Source organism: Capricornis sumatraensis, chromosome 12, assembly GCF_032405125.1.
Source record: "Capricornis sumatraensis isolate serow.1 chromosome 12, serow.2, whole genome shotgun sequence".
NCBI lineage: Eukaryota > Metazoa > Chordata > Mammalia > Artiodactyla > Bovidae > Capricornis > Capricornis sumatraensis.
In genome coordinates this window covers 43,475,244-43,494,207 of record NC_091080.1, presented here as the reverse complement: position 1 = coordinate 43,494,207, position 18,964 = coordinate 43,475,244, and the positions used below count along the sequence as shown (strand labels likewise).

The following is an 18,964-nucleotide window of genomic DNA, read 5'->3' as shown; positions in this document are numbered from 1 at the left end:
AGGCTCTGGTCTCTGCTCCCCACATCCTCGCAGTCTACGGGGGCCCTGCCTCCAGCCGTGCACCCCTCACCATCCCCGCGGAGCCTGCGGGTCTGGCGCAGGGGCTGCAGGTTTGGGGAGAGGATGGAAGGAGGAGCGAGGGGGGAGGGAGGGGGTAGGGACGAGTGGGGGCGGGGCCGAGGTTCCCACCCGCGGAGAGGCTCCTCCGCCTGGGGACCAGCGGGCGGGGCGGGGCTGGCGCCCGTCTCCAGGGCAGCAGAGGGACTGGGTGGCGCGACGCCCGGAGCATCCTTCCAGCTAGTCCCCGCCCGCCGGTGCTGCCGCCGCTGCCCTGCGTGACTTCTTTGTGTTTTGCGTTCTGCCCGCGCCTCTTCTCCGCAGGACCTGTCCGTCCTCCTCCGGGCTACAAGAAGGCAGACGATGAGATGTCCCGGGCCACGTCTGTTGGAGACCAGCTGGACGCACCAGCCCGCACCATTTACCTCAACCAGCCGCATCTCAACAAATTCTGTGACAACCAGATCAGGTAGGAGAGGGCGGCCCAGTCGGAGCAGTTCACTAATTCCCAGACAGGAGGGGCCTTGGCTTCCTCTGAGACCTCCGCAGGAGCCAAGCCAGCCCCTGCCCGTGTCCCCGAGGCCGCCGGCCCCATCCCCTCCCCTCCCCACTCACGCCCGGCAGTCTGTACCGCTGGGGTGAGGGAATATACCTTTCATCCTGCTGTCCTTTGGGTTGGTTCTGTGTGCAGGCTGTCTGTGAGCCTGGAGGATGCTTGCAGGCTTCTGTCCTGGCGAAAATAAGGTTTCTTCTCTCTCTTCATCCCTGAGTGCCCTCCCAAGAACTCCCCCATCCCGACTATTTAAGCCTGTTTTAAGCTCTCCTTAGCAATTTGCCGACTGTAATGTGGCAGAGTGCTTTATAATGGATCCCTCCCGTCACAAGAACTTGCATTCAGCTCTCAATGCCCAGGACATTTGTTAAGAAGGCTTTCTTTTGCTGGGAAACTTTGCCTAAAGTTAGCGGGAAGACGGATGGACACTAAGATTTAGATGTCTGCTCTTTGCTGGCTGCTCTGTTGGATGCTTTAGTTACACTAGCTTTAGGGAACCTCATCACCTCTTGAAAAAGGCAGTTTTACCTTCAAGTGAGGAAACTGACATAGGAAGATAGATGTTAAAGGACCTGTGGCCATTTAGCTACCAAGTGGCAGACCTGGACATAGAACACAGCCTGTCTGGCTGCTGAGCTCAAAGTGTTTGTGCTGTGCAAAGCTAAATCTTTTAGGCACGGAAGTTGGCATGTTTGCAAGTTTCATTAAACTTTCAGGCTTTGACAACTTTATCCCTGGGAGGGACTTAAGAGGATGTGGTTCTGTGAGTGGCTCCGAACTGCGTGCTCAGGTGCAGAGAAGGGAGGCCATGGGTCAGGTTTGCCAGTACTGTGCGTGTGTAACTGAATTCCAGTCCAGGGCTCTCTCCTGAAAGCTGTGGCTAAAACTTTGTTGGGTCTTGTGTCACCCTGAAGCCTTAGCGCTTGAACTTAGCCTGAGATCTTTATTCAGAAAGGCCTGGCTGTTGGGCGTCTTTGTAGCTTCATAGGGTTGGGGGTAAAATAATGGTGCATATACTGTGCAGAAGTGACATTTATTAAAAGAGTGTTAGATTAGCCTGACTTTATTTTAGTTTTTAAGAATGGCCATTGGGGCCTATTTTTTACTTAAATGTGTAGCTTGGAAGAACAACTGAGGCCAAAAGTCAAGGATAAGTGGGTTTGGTTTAAGATGCAGAGCAGCACACGTGAGTTACCCACTACGACAGCGCTAATCAAAAAGACAGTAGCAAGTGCTGGTGAGAATGGGGAGAAATGGGACCCCTCCTACAATGCTGGCGGGAATGAAAAGTGGTGCGGCTGCTTTGAAAAACAGTTGGGCAGTTTCTAAAAAGGTTAAATGTAAAGTTACACATGATCCAGCCATTCAAGGTGTGAATAAATACCCAAGAGAAAGGAAATCACACATCCACACAAAACTAGGTGCAGATATTCATAGCAGCTTCATCAGAGTGGCCCAAAGGGGAGACAGCCCAGGTGTCTATCAACTGACAAATGAATAAATAGAATGCGGTACGTCCATGCAGTGGAATGTCATTTGGCCACAGAGAGGAATGTCATACTAAAACATGGATTAATCTTGAACACATTGTGCTAAGAGAAAAGCCAGAAACAGGTCTCATGTATGATTGCATGTATATGAAGCATCCAGAAGAGGCAAAAACACTGGGACAAAAGATAGACTAGCGGTTTCTAGAGTGGAGGAGGAGGTTGGGAAAAGAAGAGAGACTGTAGTATACATGGGGTTTCATTGTGGGGTGATGGATCCACAACTCTGTGAAAGACATCTACACCATCCGGAATCCCGTGTTGACAGCATAGTTCCATTTCCTCAGACTTTGCCGTGTGTTTCTAACTTTAAGATGTTTTCAAGTAGTGTTTTTGCCTTGTTGTTCAGTTGCTAAGTCACATCTGACTCTTCGTGACCCCTTGGACTGCAACACACCAGGCTTCTCTGTCCTTGACTATCTCCTAGAGTTTGCTCAGATTCATGTCCATTGAGTCGGTGATACCATCCAGCCATCTCATTCTGTGTCGTCCCCTTCTTCTTTTGCCTTTGATCTTTCCCAGCATCAGGGTCTTTTCCAATGAGTCAGCTCTTCGAATCAAGTGGCCAAAGTATTGGAGCTTCAGCTTCAGCAGCAGTGAATATTCAGGATTGATTTCCTTTAGGATTGATTGGTTTGATCTTGTAGTCCAAGGAACTCTCGAGTCTTTTGACTAGTTCCTATTAATTTTCTTAATTTCTGTATTCATTTGTGGATGCTTAAAGCTGGGAGAAAGAAATAGGGGTCTTTGTTTTTTGTCTAAATTCTCTAGTTCCCATGGAAGGTGAAGATTTTTAAAAGTCTAGATAATGGGCTAGACTGTTCTTTAATTGACTCACACTGACTTTTTAAATTTTTTTATGTATTTATTTTTTATCGCAGTATCATTGATTTGCAATGTTAGTTTCAGGTGTACAGCAAAGCAATCAGTTCTATGCATAGCTCTCTATATACATGTATATGTATAAGTCCTTTTCCAGATTCTTTTCCGTCATAGGTTATCACAAGATATTGAGTATAGTTCCCTACGCTATACAGTAGGTCCCTGTTAGATCTATCTATCTATATATAGTCGGGTGTATATGTTAATCCAAAACTCCTAATTTATCCCTCCTCCCATCTTTCCCTTTTGGTGACCATAAGTTTGTTGTGTATGTCTGAAGACTCACTGACTTTTGAGACTGATTTTTATATCAGAGATTTCCAGTGGCTGTTTGTTATACAGTTTCATTTGTACTTTTTTGGAGTCGGGGAGGGCTAAATGGGAGTATACCATAGGTGGGCTAGGAATAAAGTAGGTAGACACAACCATTCCTTATTATGTGAGTGTACAATTGAATTAGTTAAATATTCTTACAGTTCATACAGTTTCTGGGTTCATGGCTTATACTGTAAGCATCGGTTTCAGAATACATGGAGTAGGCTCTTAGAAATTAAGGTGTGTTGCCTGCTGTCCTAGAATACGGTCTTCCAATTTTTACTTTATCTTGACTGTATTTAATTAGGAATTACTAATGGTAATGTGACTCATTGTTCATTAAAGAATTGATTTTAAAGCTTCTTGGCATTATGGTTTAAGGATTTTATAAAATGTTGAGCAACATTGTTTCAGCACTGGACCATTCATTTTATAAAATACTGATTAAAAAACATAAGGTTTCTTATCTTGGTCATGAATGTTTGCTGAAAGTTGATAAAGCTACTGAAAGGGATATTTTCATTAAAGGGAGTTGATAAAGGATTTCTTTTTCTTAGTAGCTTTTTCTTGAGAAAACACTGATGGATTTTCTTGGTGGGTCAGAGAGTGTCATCCCGGGTGGTTGGCATCTAAATGGAGGCTTTTGAGAAGAAGGGACCACGTGATCAGTGGAGGTGGGTATTGGGGTTGTCTGGCATATTTGACACTCTGCCCTTCTGAGGACTGGCCTTCCCAGGGCCCCAGGTCTCACTTATCTTCCCCCATCCCAGGGCCTCCCTGGAAGGAACCCGGTGATGGTGACAGTTGCTCTCTGACTACCTTCGTGGGCAGCTGGTGTTTTGACTTTACTAGAGGGATATGGAGTTTGCCAGGAAGGGATATGGTGGTTGGGTGTTCGGAGAGGTTGGTGAGGGCAGGATGGTACCATTAGAGCAGGGATGGACAGTCTGGGGTTAGTGTTTGGACTGGTGTGTCTGTCCAAGGAGGAGGTGCCACCAGGCTAGTGGGAGTGAGAAGGTCACTGCCTGGGTTGACTGTGGCCTTGGTAGCCCCAGGTGAATGCCAGTTCTGGTGACTCAAATTCCAAGCTCTTTCCTGAAATTCTGGGAGGGTCTGTGCTATGTAAACAGATGTCTCTCTAAACCTTGTTCTTGACACTTGACACCAGCATTTAATTTGACCTGAAGCTGTGCTAGGATGAAGTTTTCCATTACTGAAGCCAGTGAATTTAGATTATCATAATTATAGAGACACATAACATGGTCTTTTCTTGTGTGTGTGCCAAGTCATTTCAGACGTGTCCCGCTCTTTCTGACCCCATGGTCTGTAGCCCACCAGGTTCCTTTGTCTGTAGGATTCTCTAGGCAAGAATACTGGAGTGAGTTGCCATGCCCTTCTCCAGGGGGCCTTGTAGATTTTTCTAGGACCTTAACTGTGAAGACAATAGTTGTCTTCCATCATCCAGAAATGAGTAGATTTTACAATGTAATTCTTACATCTGTACATGTACGATTATACGTATGTCTGCTCTACAAGGTTCCTTTTCTGAAGTGTACAGTCACATCGCCTTTAAAATTGGACAGGTTTATTGAGAAATAATTCACATACCATATAATTTTGCCCATTTAAAGGATACAGTTTTGTGGCTTTTAGTATATTCAGAATAGTACACACATCACCACCACTTCAGAACATTCTGTCATTTCTCGAAGAAACTGTTCCCATGGCTTTCATAGCCTAGTCCCTTTCTCTCCATGCTTGAGACAACCACTAACCTACTTCCTGTCTCTGCAGATTTTCCTGTTCTGGATAAGCATTTTAAGTTAAATATTAAATGCTTATAGAAAGTTTGATATTTAGAGAAACTTGGTATTCATTATTCTTGATGGAGAATAATTAATTTCATATATCTATATCTTAAATGTTTCAAGTTAAATTTCTTTCCAGAAAATATCTTCATGATTTACTGGTCAAAGGAATGGGCAATGTTTATGCCATCAAGTTCAGTGCAGTCTTTTTGTGTGAATGTCAGCACACCATGTAAAACAATGAGTTTCAAGACTATCAAATGGTTTTCTCCAGTGTCTGAAATGAGGTCTTCAAAGCAGGTTAGGAATGTTTATAGATACTCAGTTTTGAATGAGTCATTCATTTCAGGTAGGAGTTTCAGGTAGCAAAAATCTTCATTAAAGCAGTAACTCGAGCTTTGCCAAGCTATTGCATTGCTTTAGGTTCCTTTGTCTTGAAAGAAAATGACTTCATATGAATATTCTGTTGATTTTGCCAGGATAAGATTGAAATAGAATTTTGCCTTTACAGAAAGGAGAATTGAGTATGGGGTGGTAGGTCTTGTAGCATTAATATTCTGCTGGGATCCTGATGTCTGAGAGGGTAGTTTTGTCTTAAGGAGTGAAGAGAACAGAGTCATCTTCAAAAGCACTTTGTGCATGAGTAAGGGTGGTAAGTGATGATGTGGTACCGGCTCTAAGACTGTGGAGGACTTCGAGGAGCAGTGACTCTCCCTGGGCGGCTACCACTGTAGAATTTAAGTGGAATCTGGTCTTCACAATGAAGGTGCTTAGAGTTTAATAGAGAAAGAATACCAAGATGCTGTTAACAACTCTAACTTCCTTTTGATTCACGTACAGATTGTTGTATTAAGAACCATGGTTTACAGATCTCACTTGAGATAGTTATCCTTGTCAAGATTGGTGAAGGTATATAAAAACCCTTATCAAGAATAATTAATTAAGAGCTATACAGAAACATATATCTATTCTATTTCAGGTCCTTTTTCTATATAGGCTATTAGAATATTGAAGAGAGTTCTCTGTGCTATAGTAGCACCTTGTTATTTATCTATTTCATATAATGTAGTATGTATATGTTAACCCCAACTTCCTTTGCATGTATCTTCCTATCATTTCCATAGAATCTGCCCAAGGAAAGAAAATAAATACAATGTTCAACAACAGCCACCCCCCCACCCCGCCCCAAATAGTGGATTATGTTGAAAGCATTCCATTTATCTACTTCCAAATGACCAAGATTTTCTTCTATTTAATGTTCTTTTTATTTTTCTGTTTACTTATTTTTTTAATGAAAACTATATGTATTTAGAAAGTGAATGTGTTAGTTGCTCAGTCATGTCTGACTCTTTGTGAAACCATGGACTGTAGCCTGCCAGGCTCCTTGGTCCATAGGATTCTTCAGGCAAAAATACTGGTGGGTTGTCATTCCCTTCTCCAGGGGATCTTCCCGACCCAGGGATCGATCCCTGGTCTCCTGCATTGCACGTGGATTCTTTACCATCTGAACCATCAGAGAAGCCCCAATATAAATATATTTTTAATTTATTTAAATATTTTTTAATGAAAATTGTATGTATTTAAGACATACAAAATGAGATTTGATTTATGTAGCAAAAAGCTATGGTTTATCTAGTGTCTTCACGTAGTTACCATTCACTGTTTTTTTAATTTAGAGCCATATGAGTGCATGCTAAGTTGCTCTAGTTGTATCTGACTCTGTGAGACCCTATGGACTGCAGCCCACCAGGCTCCTCTGTCAGGAATTCTCCAGGCAAGAATACTGGAGTGGGTTGCTGTGCCCTCCTCCAGGGGATCTTCCAGACCCAGAGATTGAACCCACGTCTCTTACCTCTAACCTGCATTGACAGGCAGGCCACCTCGGCAGCCTTTAGAGCCATATATTTAGTCTCCAAACCAGGCACTCCTATATTTCCTGAACATGAATGTCATAGTATACTGAGAATCCTTTCTTTATACAAGCCAGTAGCAATTACGGCCACAGAAGCTGCCTGTAATTAGAACTCTTAACAGGTTTGCACCCCTGAACAAGGCTTTTGAGGCATTCTGCAGGCAAAAGCATTCAAACTCAGGGCCTTAGGCATTGTATAGTTTGGTAATCAAACACTTGAGCTTTCTTGAAATATATTATTTTTAGAAACAGAAAACTGTGTCAGCCTTGGGCCAGTGTTGTATTTGTTTCTAAGGAAACAGCAGATGTCTAGGGGAGTTGACTGGGGTGATTTCTTCATCAAGTTGACCCTTGTATGGGTAGACCCAATGCATATTTTGAATTTAATATTCAAAACTAAATATTTTTCAAAACTAATATTCAAAACTAAAAACACAGACTGAAACGTCTGTGCCTTTCTGATCTGTAAAAACTGGGAAAGGTGCTGGGTTTGAGTTCTGGTCACTAACTTATTTCCGCTTGTCCCTGATTGCAGATTTTGTTAACTTTTAACATCTTCTGTGAACTAAGCACTTCTGATCTCTACCCATGAAAAGAATGAAGCATCAGGATTTGTGAAAAACGCAAGTTAAAATTAACATAACTGGAGGAGACTAGGGCGATGTGACAGTATCAGTTCTAAATCAGATCTTGGAACAGAAAAGGTTCACTGGAAGAAGCACTGGACTTTTTTTTTTAATTGAAGTATAATTGATTTACAGTGTTGGGTTGATTTCTATTGTACAACCAAGTGATTCAGTTATACATATATACACATTCTTTCCCCTGTCCTTTTCCATTGTGGTTTATCTCAGGATATTGAATATAGTTCCCTGTGCTATACAGTAGGACCTTGTTTATCTGTTCTATATATAATAGTTTGTATCTACTAATCACAGACTCCCAATCTATCCCCCTCCCCTGCCCGCTAGCAACCATGAGTCTGTTCTCTGTGACTGTGAATCTGTTCCGTTTCACAGATATGTTCATTTTATGCTGTATTTTAGATTCCACATATAAGTGCTATTATCTGGTATTTACCTTCCTCTTCCTGACTTACTTAGTATGATCATCTCTGGGTCCATCCATGTTGCTACAAATGGCATTATTTTGTTCTTTTTTTATGACTGAGTAATATTTGATTAAATGTATGTATGGGAATACCAGACCACCTGACCTGCCTCTTGAGAAACCTTTATGCAGGTCAGGAAGCAACAGTTAGAACTGGACATGGAACGACAGACTGGTTCCAAATAGGAAAAGGAGTACATCAAGGCTGTATATTGTCACCCTGCTTATTTAACGTATATGCAGAGTACATCATGAGAAAAGCTGGACAGGAAGAAACACAAGCTGGAATCAAGATTGCCGGGAGAAATATCAATAACCTCAGATATGCAGATGACACCACCCTTATGGCAGAAAGTGAGGAGGAACTCAAAAGCCTCTTGATGAAAGTGAAAGAGGAGAGTGAAAAAGTTGGCTTAAAGCTCAACATTCAGAAAACGAAGATCATGGCATCCAGTCCCATCACTTCATGGGAAATAGATGGGGAAACAGTGGACACAGGGTCAGACTTTATTTTTTGGGGCTCCAAAATCACTGCAGATGGTGATTGCAGCCATGAAATTAAAAGACACTTACTCCTTGGAAGAAAAGTTATGACCAACCTAGATAGCATATTCAAAAGCAGAGACATTACTTTGCCAACTAAGGTCCGTCTAGTCAAGGCTATGGTTTTTCCTGTGGTATGTATGGATGTGAGAGTTGGACTGTGAAGAAGGCTGAGTGCTGAAGAATTGATGCGTTTGAACTGTGGTGTTGGAGAAGACTCTTGAGAGTCCCTTGGACTGCAAGGAGATCCAACCAGTCCATTCTGAAGGAGATCAGCCCTGGGATTTCTTTGGAAGGAATGATGCTAAAGCTGAAGCTCCAGTACCTTGGCCACCTCATGCGAAGAGCTGACTCATTGGAAAAGACTCTGATGCTGGGAGGGATTAGGGGCAGGAACAGAAGGGGATGACAGAGGATGAGATGGCTGGATGGCATCACGGACTGGATGAACGTGAATCTGAGTGAACTCCAGGAGATGGTGATGGACAGGGAGGCCTGGCGTGCTGCGATTCATGGGGTCGCAAAGAGTCGGACACGACTGAGCGACTGAACTGAACTGAACTGAACAGAACACTACTGAACTTGAACTCTGTAATTTGGGGTATTCTTATGCTGATGCCATTATATTAGTTTTAATCTAATTTGATCTAGATTATACTGTGGCGATTGAAGATACTAACATGGGAGCAGGGTGAAGGTTTATGGCAGCTCTGTACTATATTTGTAACTTCTGTGACTATAAACTTATCTCAAGATAAAAATATATTAAAAATTAACAAGAACTGTCTGGGAGATTAGGAACTAAATGCTCAACTCTCATCTTTCTGTTGGATGCTATGGGAAGTGCTGGGTCCTTATTGGAGAGAGCTGTGTGTTTGAAGGGGAGGTAGTCAGGGAGACTGGACTCCTGTCTTCATACATTTGTCGTTACGCTGACCATTCAGGGAGACAGCATCCCTAACTAGCAGTACTGGAGTTTGTTTCCATAACGTCCGATCTAGCTGTGTTGAAGTTGAAAAAGTAAAACTGTGGGCTATAGAAAATGGTGCAGTCAGAGTTCAGTCTTGTGAGCTTTCGTGTAGTGATCTAGAAAGTAGCCTCTAAGTGTTCATTCTACTACTTCTGGCTGAGTCACTCAACAGACAGCAGAAGCTTACTCAGAAATGCCAATCAGCAGCCCTTTCAAGAGGGACAATGCTTCCGGAGAACAAAAGGCAGAGACCTTTTGTTTTCCGGAGACCATTGCAGAGAAATTTCCTGAAATTGTGAGGTTGGGTTTGATCATTTAAATGCTGATCTACCCTTTTCTGCTAAATGAAAGCCTCGTCACAACTCGGACTGTAGGCTTTTAGCTACCCTTGTGCTGTGCTGTGGTTAGCTGCTCAGTCGTGTCCGACTCTCTGTGACCCCATGGACTATAGCCCACCAGGCTCCTCTGTCCATGGGATTCTCCAGGCAGGGATAATGGAGTGGGTTGCCATACCCTCCTCCAAGTATCTTTCCAACCCAGAGATCGAACCCAGGTCTCCCACATTGCAGGTGGATTATTGGATGTAATTAGGGAGGGATTTGGGATTGACCTTGGGATGCTGTTGTTCGTCCTTCGGAGAAATTATTCTCTGTATCCTCGGTATTCATCCTTTACAAGCTCCCGGAGAGTGTTGGCTGGCTCGGGCTTTCAGACCTGCCTGAGATAGGATGACATCTGGGGGGGGACCATCCCTCCCTCACGTCAGCTCTGCATCTGTATCAGTGATCTCCACACTTTTCTGATCACATGGCCCATCAGTAAACCTTTTTACCGTGAACCTGTACTGTGTCTATTTAACTATCTGTCTGTCTGTGTTACCGGGCTTCCCTGGTGGCACAGTAAGGAATCTACCTGCAATGCAGGAGATCCAGGTTCGATCCCTGGGTCAGGAAGATCTTCTGGAGAAGAAAATGGCAACCCACTCCAGTATTGCCTGGAAAATCCCATGGACAGAAGAGCCTGGTGGCTGGCTGCCCACGTAGTTGCAAAAGAGTCGGACGTGACTGAGTGGCTAACACTTTGACTTGATATGTGTTACAGTTCTTATCTGAAGACCCAATATGTATTGACCAAGATTTCTTGGTTAAGAATTGTGGGTGTCAGTCCATATTGTTGGTAACTTTCTTGATTTTTGAATACTTTGGGCTGATTTATCAGATTTGATTAAATTATCCTAACACAACCTGGAAACATGATTTTGAAGAGCTTTTCTTTCCTAGAAGTGCCAGTTCTGCTGTCTGTGGGCTTGTCATTAGGTTGTCATTTTCAGTCTGCAGTTTGCTTCATTGCATCAGTCTTAAGCCCCTTGTTCTTTTTGGGAAGGTTCAGTTCAGTTCAGTCGCTCAGTCGTGTCCGACTCTTTGCGACCCCATGAATTGCAGCATGCCAGGCCTCCCTGTCTATCACCAGCTCCCAGAGTTCACTTGGACTCACGTCCATTGAGTCCGTGATGCCATCCAGCCATCTCATCCTTGGTCGACCCCTTCTCCTCCAGCCCCCAATCCCTCCCAGCATCAGAGTCTTTTCCAATGAGTCAACTCTTCACATGAGGTGGCCAAAGTACTGGAGCTTCAGCTTTAGCATCATTCCTTCCAAAGAAATCCCAGGGCTGATCTCTTTCAGAATGGACTGGTTGGATCTCCTTGCAGTCCAAGGGACTCTCAAGAGTCTTCTCCAACACCACAGTTCAAAAGCATCAATTCTTGGGTGCTCAGCCTTCTTCATAGTCCAACTGTCACATCCATACATGACCACTGGAAAAACCATAGCCTTGACTAGACGGACCTTAGTCGGAAGGGTTAGTTGGGTTGAAATGAAGTGAATTAATCATCAATGTACCTAGCTGGACACAGAAACGGGAGAATGTGTCGTGATAAGCAGAGAGAACAGCCAGGGAGGGCACCTCTGTTACTCCCGTCTTAAGTCATCTCAGCCGCCGTGACAGAACATTGTAGCCTGGGAGCTTACACCTCAGAGATGCATTTGCTCACAGTTCTAGCAGCTGGAAGTCCAAGGTGAGGGGGCCATCAGGGTCAGGTCTGGTGAGGACCCTCTTCCTGGCTTGCAGACAGCCTCCTTCTCACGTGGTGAGGAGGGAGAGAGACCAGGCTTTCTGGTGTCTCTTCCTGGGCCGGCTGCAGTCCCATACGAGGGCTCAGCCTCCTGACCTCATCTCAACGTCATCACCTCCCAATGGCCCCATCTGCCAAGGATGAGGGCGTCGACCTGTGGATTCAGGGGACACAGTTCAGTCCACAGCACCCCACCCGCACTGTTATGGTGCTCCCCTCGCAGCTGGGGGTACCAGTGTGAACACATTCAGTAAATGTTAGTAAAGCGTACTTTTTGGAGGCGCATGTACGTATAAGCTGTAAAATTTCCTCCCGCACTCCCCGGTGGAACCATCTGCTTTAGATTCTCTTTTTTGGGGAAAACCTGTCCTGCCCAGTCAGCCTCAGCAGCCGTAGACTGATCACAGAAGGGAGACTTGAGCGCCGCTTCCAGGCCTGCGTTGGTCTGTACAAGGGGGTTGTGAGCCTCCTTCTATCGGGAGTGATATACGATGGGGTGGGCTAGGGGGTGGCCTGTGGCTCTGAGGGGTGGGGGGAAGCTGCCTGCGGCTGACCAGTGAGCTGGGTTGGAGGTGAGTAGCAGTTGATGTTGGAAGGGCAGAAGGGCTATGAGCCACGTGTGTGCCTTTCCAGAAACAACGCGGATGATGCTTGAGGTGCCTGGAAGGGCCAGGCTCCAGAGGAAGGTTAGCTGCAGCCAGGAAGGCTTTTAAAGGGACGAGTGACAGCAATCCTTCCTGTCTGAGACCCTTCTGCCTGACTCAGTTACATAAGGGAATATTCCTTAAATTGGATAATTTAAGGAATCAAAAAATTCCTCCTTTATTTCTGCTCCTGCAAAGGGTGGAAGTTTTAAAAGTATTGTCTAGCATATGAAATGTGTTACCAAGCTCTGACAGTTTAAAAATAGAGCTCTTTACTTGAAAAGAGGAAGGCTGTTGACTGAGTAGTATATCCTTACTTCCTTAATATTCCACCTCTGTTAGAATAGTTAAGCCTGAATTTTTAATGTTGCTGTTACAAATTAGAGTTCATTAATCATTCTAGTGTTGATATATCAGAATAAATTGAAGTATTTCGTAAAACAACCATGGCGAGGGCAGACAGAAGCATGGACTTCTCTCTGAGTTCTTTTTTTATCTGTCAGCTGTCACAGGATTTCACTGCTGCTGGGATTTCAGTAACATTTTATTCATTCTGTTTCCTTAGATGTTTCAGGATAAATAATTTTAAGGACAGGAAGGCCTGTGTGTGTGTGTGTGTGTGTGTGTGTATGTATGTATGTGTATACAGTTACTCTTTATATGGCGGTCTTGACATGAGTCAGCCATGTTTATAAGCCAAATATTGTCAATATTGCGAAGTCAGGAAACTCCAAGGCAAAAGATAACAACGTGGGACATTCCTTCTGTTGTCTTAACCGGTCTCTTTCCTCCATTCTGTGTAAATGTGTGTCCAGGCATACCCCTTTCCCACACCAGAAACTCTCACTTAGTACTTGTAACTCATTTGCCTACAAATGAGCACCTGTTGGATGAGGCAGAAGGGTTGGAGAAGTTGGCTACCATATTTTTGCCCTTAAAACTGTACCTGAAAACTAAAGCTGCATGCTTATGTTGAACTTTGAGGACATGGTGAGAAAGTTTGATGTTAATCAGCTACTGACCATTTATTCATGTTTCTAATTCCAGTTTCTGAGGACCATGTATTTTGACTTTTGTGGTCCATTTGATAGTCTTTCTTTGGACGGTTCATGGACACAATATAGTACTGCAAAGGTTTGTTTCATCATATACGTAACCTAGACAAGAAACTATTTTTTAATACAGTGCTGGTGTTTGCCATCAAGTAAAATAAACGTTTTACAGAAACCAACACATGATGTCTAAGGATTTTGGAACAGTGGATTGCTTTATGAGAAAGTTAGCTGACTTAGATCTTAGTTCATAATCCCTTCTATATAAACAGTCTGAAGATACTGACTTAACATTCTTCACAGCCAAATATGTTTTTTGCACACAGTGGTTGAAGACAGATTGGTTCTGCATCACCTGTTCTTTTGAACTGCTTTGGTAAGGGACCTCATGAATTTTGGTATTTTGAGGTATTGTGATTAGAAAAAATGAACACAATAAGAATGTCTAGGGTTTTTGAGAAACTCATATCCTGTTTACTTTTTGAAATACATTGGCTGTTTAAAAAGTTAGCCTAAAAATGGGTTCACAAACGTCCATGGAATAATGTTTATGACATACTGAGCAGAGTAGTGGTTGAGTGATACAGCTGTGTTATAATGTCTGAGATGTATTCTCTGCTTAGCAAGACTTTGAAGATAGTCTCTGACAAAGGGGGTGAGGGTGGGGGAGGAATGTATTGGGAGTTTGGGATTGGAGATGCAAACCATTATGTATGGAATAGATAATCAACAAGGTCCTCCTGTACGTACAGCATAGGGAACTATATTCAATATCCTGTGATAAACCATAATACAAAAGAATATGTAAAATAATATATATAACTGAATCACTTTGCTTTATAGCAGAAATTAACACATCATTGTAAATCAAATAGACGTCCATAAATTGTTTTTGAAAAGTGAATTGTCTCTAAAATCTTTTTGCCAGGCTTATGTAGCCCGTAAATAATGAAATACATTTTTGTGAAATTTTTGCAAAATGGCATCAGGGCCAGTGGTCACTTTTTGCCCTCAATTTCTTGTTATTATCATGCTTGCAATCCACAGGCTGTATTGCGCTTCTCATTTCCTGTTGTATAGTTGGGTAGACCAGGAGATATATATCACCAAAAAATAAAATAAAATAAATAACCTTACATTGCGTAAGAAAGCGCAGGGCTCTGATTTCTGTTGGAAACTAGCACTTGGTGATTTTGAAGGTGGTCTCATTTTTACCCTATCCTACAGAATAGAATATATGTATTCTTTTCCATTGTGGTTTATCGCAGGAGGGTTTCATATCACAGAAGCCTGTCTTTCTTGTTTCACATCCCCCACCCCCCTTGGCAAGTCCAGCCCCTCTCAGCCCCACAGCGCTGCTCTGACTTTTCTGTTGGGGCCTTAAGCTGGTTGGGTTACATCACATCTATTTTTATGGCTGACTCTCCAGCTCCTCTGTATCATCCTTGATGGCAAAGTCCGTCCACTTTACCCAGCATCCTCCCCAGGACCCAGTCCCCATGTTGCTGGCCAGCTGGAAGCCGGAAGTCTTTGCTGACTGACTTTGCTCCACAGGTAAAGGTCGGAACTGAGCAGAAAATAGGAATTGGCTTCATACATTGTTCTAAGATTTCCCTTTCTATTTAATTGCTTATCGAACAGAGCTGAACCCCCAAAGCAATTAGTTATACCTTGGAAATTGATGTTTTATGTGGTTTGGATGTTTTGCTTTTATTTATGAAGTACTCTTGAAAGGTGGGGGGGAGGGTGTGCTGAGTTAAATGCTTTTCACATCAGTTCTTCAGACTTAACAGATTGATATTTGCCCTCCAGGGTGGGTGCCTTTGGGATTTAATGTGATTGCTGGCATCCTTAGTCATTTCTGTCCTTCAAAGTTTAAAATATGTTCATTCGACAAATTTATTTTTAGTCCCTAGTGTTCCAATCCCTGAACTGCCACTGAGGATACTATGGAAAAGCAAGGCATTTGTGACTAGTCTCCCCCTCCTTTTTTTTTTTTGCTTTAGATTTTTGGATGGGCTTGAGTACAAGTGATGACTGAGGGACCACACATGTTGTCCAGACCTGAGTCCAACCTAATTGCTTATCAAACAGAATCAACCCCCCAAAGATAGTTGCCCTCTGCTTTCTGGCTCACACTCTCGGCCCCTTAACAGAGGAGTTCTACGAGCTGGAGACTGAGATCAGCCTTCCTGGCGTTTGTAACTTTCGCTCCCATGGCACCTTCCTCTTAGGCTCTCCTTGGGGTACAGACTCTGCACAGGCAAGGGGCCAGGTTCCCACGTCCAAGCCTGCACCCCAAGCAGAGGCTGGGTGGGAAGTGTGGGCAAGGCGGAGCTGGGGTCCCCACTTCACAGGAAGACGTGCAAGGAAAGGGTCTGTAACTCACCTGAGCCTCACAGTCCATGGAGGACTAAGGAGCCATCTGCCTGAGATGCAGACAGTAAAACCAACTAAAAGTCTGTCTGCTATGCTTTGGCCCGCGCACCAGCAGTGGTCAGCAGTGTTGGCAATAAAAATACTCCTCCCTGAAGTCTTCAGTTGAACTAAGGTCTAAACAACTGCAGGGATGATTAGGTTCAAATCAGTTCAGTCACTCAGTCATGTCCAACTCTTTGCGACTCCATGGACTGCAGCACACCAGGCTTCCTGGTCCATCACCAACTCCTGGAGCTTGCTCAAACTCTTGTCCATCAAGTCGATGATACCATCCAACCATCTCATCCTCTGTCATCTGCTTCTCCTCCTGCCTTCAGTCTTTCCCAGCACCAGGGTCTTTCCCAATGAGTCAGTTCTTCGCATCAGGTGGCCAAAGTATTGGAGCTTCAGCTTCAGCATCAGTCCTTCCAATGAATATTCAGGACTGATTTCCTTTAGGATGAACTGGTTGGATCTCCTTGCAGTCCAAGTGACTCTCAAGAGTCCTCTCCAACACCACAGTTCAAAAGCATCAATTCTTTGGTGCTCAGCTTTCCTTATAGTCCAACTCTCACATCCATATGTGAGTACTGGAAAAACCATAGCTTTGACTAGACAGACCTTTGTTGGCAAATGAATGTTTCTGCTTTTTAATATGCTGTCTAGGTTGGTCATAGCTTTTCTTCCAAGGAGCAAATATCTTAATTTTATGGCTGCAGTCACCATCTGCTGTGATTTTGGAGCCCAAGAAAATAAAATCTGTCACTGTTTCCATTGTTTCCCAATCTATTTGCCATGAAGTGATGGGACTGGATGCCATGATCTTAGCTTTTTGAATGTTGAGTTTTAAGCCAGCTTTTTCACTCACCTCTTACTTTCATCAAGAGGCTCTTTAGTTCTTCTTCACTTTCTGTGATAAGGGTGGTGTCATCTGTGTATCTGAGATTATTGATATTTCTCCCAGCAGTCTTGATTGCAGGTTGTGCTTCATCCAGATTGGCACTTCTCATGATGTACTCTGCATATAAATTAAATGAGCCAGGTGACAATATACAGTCTTGAGGTATTCCTTTCCCAATTTGGAACCAGTCTGTTGTTCCATGTCCAGTTCTAACTGTTGCTTCCTGACCTGCATACAGATTTCTCAAGAGGCAGGTCAGGTGGTCTAGTATTCCCATCTCTCTAAGTATTTTCCACAGTTTATTGTGATCCACACAGTCAAAGGCTTTGGCATAGTCAATAAAGCAGAAGTAGATGTTTTTCTGGAACTCTCTTGCTTTTTTGATGATCCAATGGATGTTGGCAATTTGATCTCTGGTTCCTCTGCCTTTTCTAAATCCAGCTTGAACATCTGGAAGTTCACAGTTCACATATTGCTGAAGCCTGGCTTGGAGAATTTTGAGCATTACTTTACTAGCGTGTGAGATGAGTGCAATTGTGTGGTAGTTTAAGCATTCTTTGGCATCTCCTTTCTTTGGGATTGGAATGAAAACTGACCTTTTCCAGTCCTGTGGCCACTGCTGAGTTTTCCAAATTTCCTGGCATATTGAGCACAGCACTTTCACAGCATCACTTTTTAGGATTTGAAACAGCTCCACTGGAATTCCATCACCTCCACCAACTTTGTTTGTAGTGATGCTTCCTAAGGCCCACTTGACTTCAACTCCAGGATGTCTGGCTCTAGGTCAATGATCACGCCATCATGATTATCTGGGTCATGAGGATCTTTTTTGTACAGTTCTTCTGTGTATTCTTGCCACCTCTTCTTAATATGTTCTGCTTCTCTTAGGTCCATACCATTTCTATCCTTTATTGAGCCCATCTTTGCATGAAATGTTCCCTTGGTATCTCTAATTTTCTTGAAGAGATCTCTAGTCTTTCCCATTCTACTGTTTCCCTCTATTTCTTTGCATTGATGACTGAGGAAGGCTTTCTTATCTCTCCTTGCTATTCTTTGGAACTCTGCATTCAAATGGGTATATCTTTCCTTTTCTCCTTTGCTTTTCACTTCTCTTTGTAGATATTTGTAAGGCCTCCTCAGGCAGCCATTTTGCTTTTTTGCATTTGTTTCTCTTGGGGGTGGTCTCCATCACTGCCTCCTGTACAGTGTCACGAACCTCCATCCATAGTTCCTCAGGCACTCTGTCTAACAGATCTAATCCCTTGAATCTATTAGTCACTTCCACTGTATAATCGTAAGGGATTTGATTCAGGTCATACTTGAATGGTCTAGTGGTTTTCCCTACTTTCTTCAATTTTAATCTGAATTTGGAAATAAGAAGTTCATGATCTGAGCCACAGTCAGCTCCTGGGCTTGTTTTTGTTTCTCCACTTTTGGCTGCAAAGAATATAATCAATCTGATTTCGGTATTGACCATCTGGTGATGTCCATGTGTTGTCTTTTGTGCTGTTGGAAGAGGGTGTTTGCTATGACCAGTGCATTCTCTTGGCAAAACTCTGTTAGCCTTTGCCCTGCTTCATTTTGTACTCCAAACCCAAATTTGCCTGTTACTCCAGGTATCTCTTGACTTCCTACTTCTGCATTCCAGTCCCCTATGATGAAAAGGACTATTTTTTTTTTATTTTTTTGGTGTGTTAGTTCTAGAACATCTTGTAGGTTATAATAGAACCATTCAACTTCAGCTTCTTCAGCATTACTGGTCAGGGCATAGACTTGGATTACTGTGATATTGAATGGTTTGCCTTGGAAACGAAGAGAGATCACTTTGTCATTTTTGAGACTGCACCCAAGTACTGCATTTTGGACTCTCTTGCAGTGATGATTATTTAGTTTTAAAGATTTTATTGGGCTGGGTTGGTCAAAAAGTTTGTTTCGGCTTTTCCGTCAGATATTATAGAAAAATCTGAATGAACTTTTTTGGCTAACCCAATATATGTGTAAAATGCATGCACATATATGTTCTAGGCTAGCACTTTTTTCATTACCTTATTATCTTCGACATGGGGGCTCAACTAGGGGCAGTCCCAGGCAACCCTCTGCCCCCATCTACTGCATACAGA

At 43.3% G+C, this 18,964-nt stretch overlaps 1 protein-coding gene across 2 annotated transcripts in view; it reads left to right on the top strand.

Moving 5' to 3' along the window:
• Nucleotides 1–389: 389 nt before the first annotated feature.
• The window catches only part of ATP8A2 (ATPase phospholipid transporting 8A2), a 402,437-nt gene continuing 383,862 nt past the window's right edge, over nt 390–18,964 (top strand). Inside the window, exon 1 of one of the 2 annotated variants that reach the window (XM_068984498.1) lies at nt 390–526. In XM_068984498.1, coding sequence (XP_068840599.1) covers nt 426–526 — 101 coding nt within the window. In that variant the 5' untranslated portion in view covers nt 390–425. The remainder of the gene's footprint in view (nt 527–18,964) is intronic. The other variant, XM_068984497.1, reaches the window with a different exon arrangement.